The sequence below is a fragment of the Ipomoea nil genome, unplaced genomic scaffold, assembly GCF_001879475.1.
Source record: "Ipomoea nil cultivar Tokyo-kokei standard unplaced genomic scaffold, Asagao_1.1 scaffold3087, whole genome shotgun sequence".
NCBI classification, from domain to species: domain Eukaryota; kingdom Viridiplantae; phylum Streptophyta; class Magnoliopsida; order Solanales; family Convolvulaceae; genus Ipomoea; species Ipomoea nil.
The window spans coordinates 2,722,238-2,734,766 of record NW_017619515.1 but is presented as its reverse complement, the minus strand read 5'-3'; the positions used below and the strand labels follow the sequence as shown (position 1 = coordinate 2,734,766).

Sequence of the window (12,529 nt, the reverse complement as noted above, 5' to 3'; positions counted from 1 at the left end):
CCACATATTTTATCTGACCTGTTTATTCCTGAAGATGTAGAACGAATAAATAAGATCCTTGTTAGTCCTGATTACGAGGACTCATGGTATTGGATGGGTGACCCAAAGGGGATATATAATGTGAAGAATGCCTACAGACATATTGTGGGCGACTATGAGAATAATCCCGTAATATTTGATAGATGGGTCTCAATGTGGAAATTAAAAGTACCCCCCAAGTGGAAGACTTTCTTGTGGAGAGCCATATGTGATATTTTGCCAACAACCACTAATTTGATTATTAAAAGGGTAGAGGTGGATCCAATATGCCCAATGTGTGGTTTAGATCATGAAGATGTGTTACATGTTTTAGTGCTTTGTGAATATTCTACACTTGTTTGGAATATAACACAATTGCCTATTACTAATATTATTGCAGACTCTTTTACATCATGGCTAAAAGGGGCTTTAGCAGTCCTGACGGAGGAACAGACCCGGCTGATGGTAGCGGTGTTATACTATATTTGGAGAACCAGAAACTCAGCTGTTTGGAAGGGGTCTATGATGCGGCCTACCTAAACAGCCCGAGCAACAGCCGCAGCACTTCAAGCATACGGTGCTGCCCAGGATTACCGCACACAGCCCGACGCTGCATCGGTATCCCCAACCGAACCAGGAGGTGGAGGTCTACGGTGTTACGTGGATGCAGGCTTCCGTCACGGCACGGGCGAGGCTACGTACGGCATACTACTTGTAGCGCCGGACGGCTCTGTTGTGGCAGCAAGGAATGGGAAGTTGCCGGTTTGCTTCTCACCACTTATGGCGGAGACACAGGCGTACAAGGAAGCATTGTCCTGGCTACTTGAGCGGAACAACACATCAGTAAATGTACTCACGGATTGCAAGGAGTTAACTACAATTATCTGGTTATTCGTACGTTGGGGTCACAATTGACCAATGCAGAACACTTATGTCTTTATTTAATCGCATTACTTTAGACTATGTCTCTAGACAAGTTAATTTACATACGCATACATTAACCTCGTTAGCTTTTACACAAGATCAAGCAATGTACTGGAATGCTATCCCACCTGACACTATTTCGACTTTGATTCATTAATACAATCGCATGATTGACCTTCAAAAAAAAATCAACCTTCATATAAAACAACTAATAGTTTTCTCATCATCCCACCAAAACAATAAAATAAAAATCCATTGCATAACAGGTTGTCATACTATTTTAATAAAAATAATTAAAATATATCTCTTGAAATAAGTTATTCACTATCTAATTTACACAAATCTGCCCATTTTATATGTTCTACATACTTATTATTCATTAGTCAAGACAACTCTTTCTATTTTGTTTATTTTCATTTGTATATTTTTATAATCTTTAAATTTAATATTTAATAGTATTTTTAACATAATTTCTAAATATATACATTTTACATATTAATTCTAATCTTAATATTATGACAAATAATTATAAATAAATTCTGTCAAGTCTTATTAACTGAAATCCAACACATAAATTCGGACAGAGGAGTAAAAACTTTTTTTATATTTTTTTTCAGACTATATTTTTTATAGCCAAATATGTCAACAACCCAAGATGGAAATTTACAGCTTTTTCCATATTAAGCATATACAGAAGATCAGATCTGGAAAGACAATAACTTAAACAAAAATTTCCTGGAAAAAAAAAAAAAAAAAAAAAAAAAAAAGCTAATTAAATTAAAGATGATTACACACACATATATATCTATAGCTAGTGTGTTGAATGCAGCAAGCTCAATCCTAGCTGAAGATCTAAAGATTTGCAGGTTTTGTTTGAATGATTCTTGCTAATCTTTCTAGATGTGGGGTTGGTATTATTGCTTGTAAGAGTGAAGAACATGGCGGATGAATCTGGGAGAAAGGGTTCTTGGGAGCCGAAGCTGATCTGAGAGCCTTCAAAAGGGGTGAAATGATTTGCAGAAGAAGGGTCGAATAGCCATGAAGAAGAAGAAGAAGAAGGAGAATTATTATTATTATTATTATTATTATGATTGTGAAGAAATGGGTGTTGTTGAAGATAATAGCAGCTAAGACTGGCTTTTCTGGCCTGAATCTGAAGCCTCTTCTTCCTCATCCTCTCCTTCTTGTGCGCGTTTTGGTGCCCTCCCAGCGCCTGCGAGTTCGCGAACTCCTTGAAACAATACTGGCACTCGAATTTCTTCTCGCCGGCGCCGGCGCCGCCGCGTGCGGCGGCGGGTTTCTCCCTGGAGGCGGAGGAAACGACGGTGGAAGACGAGGATGAGTTCACGCTCTCGTGGTCTTCCTTGGAAGACACGTAGTCTGTCTTGGTTTTGAGGTCAAAGCCGAAGAGTTTGAGCTTCTTCGCCGCCGGCATGGATTCGTCGACGGCGAGATCTCCATTGTTGTTGCATGGAGAAGAAGAAAGAGAAGTGGAGACATCTTTAGCCATGTTTTTATGTTTTTTGCTTGAAACGACAACCTTAATGGATGGTATAATGTTGTTGTGGCTCTCTGTCTTATATAGTAAATATATGGAAATTGGGGTTTGACTATGCATTGCATCCAAATATTATAAAATATATATATATATATATATATATATATATATATATATATATATATATATATATATATATAGGGATGCACTCATGTGCGAATAAGTGCTCAGGCGGGAAATGCGAACGAATCACCGCGCGACACGTGTCCAGATCTAATAACTTAAAAAAAAACGCGGTGGCATTTTCGTAAATAATTGAACATCGAAGTGCAAGTAAAATCACTTACAAGTGCACGTACTTTCACCTATAAGTGCATGTAATTTTGCCTTGTTAGCATTCACTTTCCGCAAACATTCATGCACCTGGGTGTGCTTATAACTATATGTGCAACTATTTATAACTATAGGTGCAACTACTTATAACTATAGGTGCACCTCCTTTCACTTATAAGTGCATGTAATTTTGCCTTGTTAACATTCATTGATCTGAGTTCTGCGGGTAGTAATACCCCTGAAAACCACTCGCAAACATTCATACACCTAGGTGCAACTACTTATAACTATTTGTGCAACTACTTAGAACTATAGGTGCAACTACTTAGAACTATAGGTGCAACTAAGTATTGATGCTCAGTGTAAATTTTTACTTGCACCTATAATACATTTTACTTGCACTTCGATGTTCAATTATTTACGAAAATGTCACTGCATTTTTTAAAAAAATCAGTGTTTCTCATCCATTAGATCTGGACACGTGGACAAACAGAATTCATTCCTATTTCGCGCCTGGGCGAAGCATTCGCACCTGAGTGCGATTATATATATATATATATATATATATATATATATATATATATATATATATATATATATATATATATATATATATATATATAAAACAATTTGGATTTTTTTCATACTATGGCACGCTCGCGGTATCCTTATTATTGAGCATGTAGTCATTAATGTGCAATCTAACTATTAGCTTAGGCTTTTAGTTGAAATGGAGCACATGCTTCAATTTGGTATCAAAGTCAGACCAAAGGTCATGGGTTTGAATATCAGCAAGTCGTGTTCATTATGACTTAATTACTCTATGCCCCAGGCTCATGAAAAAGTAAATCGAGTCAATTTAGCTTCGAGATGCACCACCAAATTGTACACTTATGAGCAAAACTGAGTTCTTTTCATATAACGGCATGCACGCGATACCCTTTTCACTATAAGACTAATTTGAATTTAGCTCAAATTACACCAGTAAAATTAAAGTACAACTCTTAATAAAAAATCTAACCCAAAAAATTGGGTTTTAAAAAAACAATAATAATACCAATCATGAACAGTCTACATGTAAAAATGGTCAAAATAAGCAAATTAAAAGAGGGAAAGGGGGGAAATAATAGTCATACTAGGGAAGCTGTCTCATGCAAAACATTATTTTATACAAAATCTTCTCCAAATCAGTATAGTAAGATACACCATTAACCTTTTTCCCACCACTTAAAATATGAAATAAAGTTCTAATTTGATTAAATTAATGATAGTCTCCCTACAACTTTAAACAACATTAGAAAAACATGCAATTGTATGTACTGCCCACTTGGGCACTTAGAAAAACAAATATTCCATACTTAAGGTGGAGAAAATAGGTTATTATATTAACTGTAACCAACAAAAGTCAAAGGAGGAGTAGGTTATAGGGTATAGAATAATCACCTGGAAAGAGAATGGCTTCTACCAAATCTAACACTGTTCTTATATGCTTTTTTTTAATGATTATTTTACTCTATAATTCCAACCCACGTAACCAACACTGTTCATGAACAGTCGTATAGTTCATGCTTTGTTTGACGCAGTTGCTGGGCATTTGGTTGAAAAGATGGAATTAAAAGAAGAAAAAAAAAATTAATTTTGTAGGATAAAAAATAATGTGGGGATAAAGAAGTAATTTAAATTTCATTATTTGGTAGGCTCGCAGCAATAATTCTATCGAGAATTAAAACGGAAAAAATAATATAAAAATTAAAATACTCTTGTACAATGTGTTTTGAGCCATTAGATGATACAACATTAAGGGTGTGTACAGATTTTAAGATTCACACAATAAAGTAGGTTCTCACTCGAAGAGTCGAAGATAACCCATATATATGTGTGTGTGTGTGTGTGTGTGTGTGTTCTGAGCCGTTATATAATACAACATTAAGTGTATGTATAGATTCTGAGGTTCACACAATAAAGTAGGTTTTCACTCGAAGATAAACCATATATATATATATATATATATATATATATATATATATATATATATATATATATATATATCAGCTCAAATGCGGTCGCGCCTTAACGTGCAGACGGTGCGGCTGCACTAATAGTGTAGAAAAATGCACCAATAGTGTTAGAAAAACGCACAACAATGAAATATACAAATTCACCACAAAACACACACCACATCCAAAAAATGCATCATACATGCCCACACCTAATTGTGTGTTTCCGAGCACTATGTGGTGATGTGTGGTGCGTTTTTTGTGTATTGGTATATTTTTTGTTGTTGTGTGTTTCCTACCACTATTGGTGCGTGTTTGCATAACTATTGGTGCATGTTTGCATAACTATTGGTCCGTCCGAACTGATCGCATGTTAAGGCGAGGCCGCACTGAAACTAAACTGTATATATATATATATATATATATATATATATATATATATATATATATATATATATATATATTCACCGTGTTTGTAGAAGTATCTGTGGGTGCCTAGTCCAATCAAGCTACATGTTGCTAAATCATGTTCATACACAGATGAAGAACTGTACATTTGTGATAACTCAGCACTTCAAAGAAGGTTCTTGTGATTATCCATATTAACATACTTAAAGAAGATTTGAGGTGTGGAAAAACATATAAATATTTTATTTATATAATATAATGGGTGTGTCTTGACCATGTTTTTGGGTACATTAAATAACCATTTAGCGACGGTAGTTGCTAATCAAAGGAATATTAAAGAAGTGGGCGGTGATGTAAGCATATATACCAACCATTAGGGTCTTCAATGAGATCTTGCATATCTTCTTAGAGCAGGCAAACCCTAATATTTTATTCCAAAAGACTAATTAACCAAATGTTTATTGTACATATCAAGTTTGTCAAATGATATATTGTTATTTAAGTTCTCAAGTCTAAATTTTATATTATATTATATATATATATATATATATATATATATATATATATATAGGGTCAGGTTCCTGTGAGGTCAGGTCTTCCCGTGCGGTCAGTGCGGCATACACCATTAGATATGCATAAATGCACCACACAGTGTTTCTAAATACACCATTATATGTGGTGTACTTTTTTTTGTGTGGTGTATTTTTTGACATTTCATTCTGGTGTATTTTCGAACACTGTATGGTGTATTTATGCATACCTAATGGTGTATGCCGCACTGACCGCACGGGAAGACCTGACCTCACAGAAACCAAAATCTATATATATATATATATATATATATATATATATATATATATATACTCCTTTAATTTCCGTCATCTCAAAAATATAAAGACGCAAGTGTAATTTATTATATTTACGTAGCAGTCAATACTACATTTTGAGTTCAGACATAACAATCCTCCTCCCAACATTTGTCAGTCATAAATTACGCAATATACATGTTGGGCTGCAGCTTAATATGTCAAGTCCAATATCTTACTATCAAAACGTGACAATGGCAGGTACACAAGTGTACTATAAGGAAATAAAGTTTCGTCTTTGATACTAGCTATAACTTTTGGAGTAGTGATAGACGCTTAATCCTAACAATACCCCTACTCTATTAGGAGCAATCTCTTACACTACACCAAAAGTTATATCTAGTAACAAAGACAAATTTTTATTTCCTTATACTTGCATGATAGTCAACATCTCATATCGATGGTAGTATGATACGATGCTGGACTCAAACCTCCAAGCGCCACCCAACATACTTTGATACCAATTTGTCGTGATAAAATATTCATCATTATGCTAAAAGTTATATATAATTAGTAACGATAGCACAAATATATAATTAAAATAAATTGTTGAATTTATTATTATGATAAATAATTCAATTCAACAAGTTGCCACAGACCATATAAACTAATAGTAAACATTCCAAATTCTATAAAGCAATTTTTAAATTCAATTCACATTTTTTGAAATGCATCCAAAAAGAGATTAAAATAAAGTGAATCAAGTCATTATTTAATAATTATAATTATAATATTATTAAAGACATCAACCAAAGCATTTGTGAATTGTGTTGGACAGTTGTTAATGATTGGCCCCCACATTTGTAGCTTTAGAGACATTTTAAGAAACCATTAGATTATGTGTTATTCCATTGTCCCTTACAACATCTCTAATTGGTTGAACAAGTCCACCAAAGAAATCTTTCAATTCCCACTCCTTTATATATATATATATATATATATATATATATATATGAAGGATCAGGTGCGATAATAGGCTGCATGTGAAAGATGCATGGGGTTTTATCTCAATCCTTGATTTAGTGAAAATTAACGGTTCAAATTGAAGAAAATTTTCAAAAAAAATCGCAGTGGTGTTATGATAATTTTGCATAAGTTCAAAACTTATGGTGCGTATGTTTAAAACGTAAGGTGCGTCACTTTCTAGTTAAGGTGCTTAAGTTTTAAGGTTAAGGTGCATAATTTTATAGCTTAAACTGTGTATTTTTAAAGTTTAAGGTGCATCAATTTAAAGGTTAAGGTGCGTAGTTTTATAGTTTAAGTTGCGTATGTATAAAGCTTATAATGGTGCGTCACTTTTCTAGTTTAAGATGCATTAGTTTAAAACTTAAAGGTGTGTAGTTTTATTACTTTATAGATTAAGGTGCGTAATTTTATAACTTAAGGTGCATAGTTTTATATCTTAAGGTGCATTAGTTTGAGACCGTTGATCATTTGCATGTATGTTGGCAGGAAGCACTTTTTTTTAAAAAAAAAATTTCATTAATTGGAGCCGTTGATCTATATTTAATTAACAGCTCATATCTCACCCCAACTTTGATGAATGGCTGTGTTCAATTCTTACTTTTTTTACTAGGATTATTCTTATTTAAACTCACCCTCTGGGTGTGCTTCTTTTTTTTTTTTTTTTTTTTTTTTGTTATTTTATTTTATATTTTATTTGTTGCTTTGCTTTTGGCCTATTCCAATTGCTTTGTTCCTTTTTGGAGAAGAATTCCAATTAGGCATGCTGTCATCAAGCATTTCTCTCAGTCTTAATTTCTTAACATGTGTGGATCGGAATATAATTTTTTGAGGCCAAATCTTGAGGAAGATTGGGTTGTGGTGGATGGGTGGGTGGGTGGGATGTTTGTCTGTTTTTGATTGATTTCTTTTCATCACATTCCCACCAAGTTTATTATGGAATATTTGAAATTTATATTTATTTTTATATGATTTTTACTATATTGATTTACATTGACAATACAGAATATAATCATTTATATTTTTTTTTATTATATTATGTACCATCAGCATTGGTATCAATAATATAATGCATGTAGCTTCTAAAGAGGTAGTCAAGTGTGTAGAATATGATTTTCGTACCTGAAGGTCAAGAATTCGATTATTATCAGTACATTCTTGGTCAAGCCTGTTACACAATGCCGATCTTCTTAGTCCAACTTATTTCTCTTGTGTGGTCTGCGACCGAGCTATTACACAAAAATAGAGTTTACCCAATAATGCATATTATTCATAAGTGGCTAATAGTTTCGAAAAATACTTGGTGTACTCTCATTTTATATTCTCAATTTGTATTCCCTCTCATATGTTCTCGTTGTAGACACTTTTCTGTGGACCCACATGTTGAAAATAACCAATCCTGATATGCCACCTCAGGGAGTACAAATAAGGGAGTAGAATTTGGGAGTCCATGTAGTAGAACTCAATAGTTTCCCTTATTACCCAATTAGAAAAATATAGTATATTTATAACCATGTGTTTAGGTTAGGAATAGTAAGTTTTCCTCATTATCCAAAAATAGTATACATGTAACCATATGTTTCAATATGATATATATGGTTGCATTTGATATTATAGTTGGATTGATACCATAGGAAAAAAAAATCCATATTTTTATAATGTCTAATTAGTCACCATTATGATTATATTATGTTTGGGTTTCAAGACATGGTTGAGTTGATAAAAATGTGCATACCATTTTAATATGTCATTATTGTATTAATTTTTTTAATTAATTATTGTATATAGGCCCTTTTTTTATGATAAAAATGTGATATATGACTATATATTATGTGATTTGAGTTTCATGATTTTATTAACAAGTAATTTACGAGAAACACAATGAATATAAATAGATTTTTTAAAAAAGTTTTATGGATGAGTAATACTACATTCTCCACATAAATAAATTATCTCTTAAAATTCATTTCTTGATATGATAATACTTTATCAATTATATTTTTGTATTTAATTATTAAGTAGATTTTAATGATTCAAAAAAGAAAAAAGCAGATTGATACACCAACGGATATGCCACGGGATGAGTTAATGACAAATGGGTTACGACGTTCCACCCGGGTCAAGAAACGGAGTCATGAATGGAAGGACAATAATTTTGTTTACAAATAAGAAAGACATTAGAATCATTCCTAAAATTACATAATATTGGTTTACCTTATTTATGCGTATCTTTTCCTTATTTTATGCAGTAGTCTTTGGTAGAATATTTGTATAAAAGCTATTACCGGCTAAAGCAATGGGCAGAATAAGAATTATCTCTTCTACCACCTTCTGTTATTTCTCTTCTCATCTTTCTTCCTGCACTATTCTCATTTTCTTCATTCTTGGAGTCTGCACTCGCTCGAAGTAGAGTGTAAACTGATACACAACGTATCAATTGGTGCTTTCATTGATTCGTTCTCACGTTCCATACATGTCTACCAACCAGGATAACTCCGCTAATGAAGCTTTGTTGGCTGCACTCCAACAAACGGTAAAGCAACAAGTTGATATCCTCACCGTTCAGATTCAAGCCTTACAAGGAAAATATGACTCACAGGCACTAGCGATTGAAACAGTACACCAACAGATCAATCAACTACAATCTCATGTCAAAGGAAAATCTGTTGAAGGCCATGATGGGAATTCCTCTGGATTGTTACCAACACCACCAGTTAATACCCCTTTTTCGCGCCAAACGGGTGTAGGAGACTCAGATATACCCCGTTCGTTACGACTAGATATTCCACGGTTCGATGGAACGGATCCATTCACTTGGATTTTTCGCATTCGGCAGTACTTTGATTTCATAGGAACTCCAGATGACCAGCGGCTTCGGATTGTTGCCTTCAACTTGGATGGAATAGCTTCTGAATGGTTCCAGTATATGTCAAATAATGGCCTAATTTCTGGATGGTCAAATTTTCTCCAACAAGTACAGCTACGATTTGGACCATCCCAGTTTGAGGATCACCAAGGAGCTCTATCTAAACTCATCCAACGTGGTTCTGTAGCAGAGTATCAGGCAGAGTTCGAAAGGTTGATGAACCGTGTCACGGGTATTTCAGAATCTTTACTGATTTCTTTTTTCATATCTGGCCTTAAGCCAATGTTACAACGTGAACTTCTGCTAGCGCGTCCGAGTTCATTGAATGGAGCATTTTCCTTAGCTCGTGCTTTTGAAGCCCGGGATAATAGTCGTTTTACCTCACGCTGGCCAAATAAACAAACATTGCAGCCGTCGGTTCAACAGCCACCATCACAATTGCCAGTAATCAGGAACCAGCCCAATGGTCTGCCTATGTCAGTAGCATTGCCCTTACCGGTGCCACCAAGTCAACCCGTTCGACGTTCTCCAGCTGAAATGAGGGAAAGGAGAGCAAAAGGCCTGTGTTATTATTGTGACCAAAAATGGTCTCAATCCCACAACTGCCCAAACAAATCCTTTATGTTGCTGGTAGCTGCGGATGATACCATAGATGAGACACCAGACGATCATATCGAGCCCGAGTTGGATGATACTTTGATCACAGGTGACATTTCTAGTTTAAATTCTCTAGCAGGTCCTGGTAGTCTGCGGTCTTTGCGGCTATGGGGAATGGTTAATTCGAAAAATATGCATATCCTTATTGATAGTGGGAGTACCCATAATTTAATCCACCCCAAGATAGCGGAGAAGCTGCGGTTGCCGATAATGCCAACACCGGCGTTTCGAGTTTTCGTAGGGAATGGTGACTTTTTGGTATGTGATTGCAAGTGCCAACAAGTTGGACTAGTCATGCAAGGGTCTCAATTCACAGTGGATCTATATGTACTACCCATTCAAGGGCCTAATATTGTTTTAGGCGTTCAATGGCTACAAAGCTTGGGTGTTGTGGCTCAAGATTTCTCTATACCATCTATGGAGTTCTGCTGGAATGGAGTTACGGTGACATTAAAGGGTGATAATGAATTACATCCTACCCGGATATCTTATAATCAGCTGCAGGCTATGGTCTCCACTAATGACACCCATACTATGTACGAACTGTACTTATTGCAGGAATCTGATAATCAAGAACCTTTTGAATTGGAATTTCATTATTCCGTGCCCCCAGATATTTTAAGTGTTCTACAACAATACTCTTCAGTATTCTCCACGCCCTCGGGATTACCCCCTCGACGGTCACTTGAGCACCAAATTCATTTGTTCCCAAGTACCAAACCTGTTAATGTCCGTCCATACCGATATCCTCATTTTCAGAAGGCTGAAATTGAAAAACTAGTGGCAGAAATGTTGGATCAAGGCATTATACGACCAAGCCAGAGTCCTTTTTCTTCTCCAGTGTTGTTGGTTCGGAAGAAGGATGGAACATACAGATTTTGTGTTGATTATAGAGCTCTGAATGCAGTGACAGTTCGGGACCACTTTCCAATTCCAACTATTGATGAATTGTTTGATGAATTGGGGGGAGCTAAGGTTTTCTCTAAGTTGGACTTGCGTGCAGGGTATCATCAGATACGTGTTCGTGATAGAGATGTTTACAAGACTGCCTTCCGAACTCATGAAGGTCACTATGAGTTCCTGGTTATGCCATTCGGCATGTCAAATGCCCCGTCCACATTCCAGGCAACCATGAACCAAATGTTGGCACCGTACTTGCGTAAGTTCGTAGCAGTATTCTTTGATGACATTTTGATCTATAGTGCTTCCTTGTCCAACCATGTTTCTCATCTACAACTTATTCTGGAATGCCTGCAATCTAATCAATTTTTTGTGAAACTCTCAAAGTGTCATTTTTGCCAGTCATCCATTGAATATTTAGGTCACATTGTTGATGCCAAGGGAGTTCATGCAGACCCAAAGAAAGTTGAAGCTATGTTTAATTGGCCGGCAATCACAAATTTGAAGCAACTCCGTGGGTTTTTGGGCCTTACGGGATATTATAGACGGTTTGTACGGGGATATGCGACCATTACAGCTCCATTAACTGAACTTCTCAAAAAAGATGGATTTTATTGGTCCCAGGCAGCTGAGTCAGCCTTCCAAGCTCTTAAACATGCCATGTCTCAAGCTCCGGTTCTGCGTTTACCAAATTTTGAGTTACCTTTTAACATCGAGACAGATGCATCTAATGTAGGGGTAGGGGCTGTTTTAATGCAAGAGGATTATCCCATCGCTTTTTTTAGTAAGAAGCTAGGTACCCGCATGTCTGCAGCTTCTACATATCATAAAGAGCTCTATGCAATTGTAGAGGCAGTGCAAAAATGGCGACAATACTTACTTGGCCGATTCTTTGTCATCCGTACAGATCATCGCAGCATTAAAGAACTCTTACAGCAAGTAGTTCAAACACCAGAGCAACAAATATATGTTAGGAAATTGTTGGGATACCATTTTCGCATTGAATACAAGCCTGGTAGTTCCAATCGGGTGGCTGACGCTTTATCACGTATACATGAAGCTGCTTCAGGTGACAACACTCCATCCATGATGTCAATGA

General features: G+C 35.5%; 1 protein-coding gene across 3 annotated transcripts; it reads right to left on the bottom strand.

Annotated features, from left to right (window-relative positions):
• Positions 1 to 1,595: 1,595 nt before the first annotated feature.
• On the bottom strand, positions 1,596 to 2,507 carry LOC109166172 (zinc finger protein 5-like). 3 transcript variants are annotated; one of them, XM_019315069.1, is made up of 2 exons: positions 2,027 to 2,507; positions 1,596 to 1,993 (listed from the first exon to the last, which is right to left on the bottom strand). In XM_019315069.1, exons 1-2 carry the CDS (start codon positions 2,450 to 2,452, stop codon positions 1,754 to 1,756), a joined length of 666 nt encoding a protein of 221 aa, XP_019170614.1. In that variant the 5' UTR covers positions 2,453 to 2,507; the 3' UTR covers positions 1,596 to 1,753. The 3 variants fall into 3 exon arrangements, with proteins under 3 accessions (XP_019170614.1, XP_019170613.1, XP_019170615.1); XM_019315068.1 differs by having other exon boundaries at positions 1,596 to 2,003; positions 2,034 to 2,506; XM_019315070.1 differs by having other exon boundaries at positions 1,596 to 1,997; positions 2,034 to 2,506.
• Positions 2,508 to 12,529: the final 10,022 nt, after the last annotated feature.

Coding starts and splice junctions, on each gene's coding strand:
- LOC109166172 (XM_019315068.1), bottom strand. CDS start 2,452: ATGGCTAAAGATGTCTCCACTTCTCTTTCTTCTTCTCCATGCAACAAC. Junction 2,004..2,033: donor CAACACCCATTTCTTCACAA/TCATAATAATAA, acceptor TAATAATAATTC/TCCTTCTTCTTCTTCTTCTT.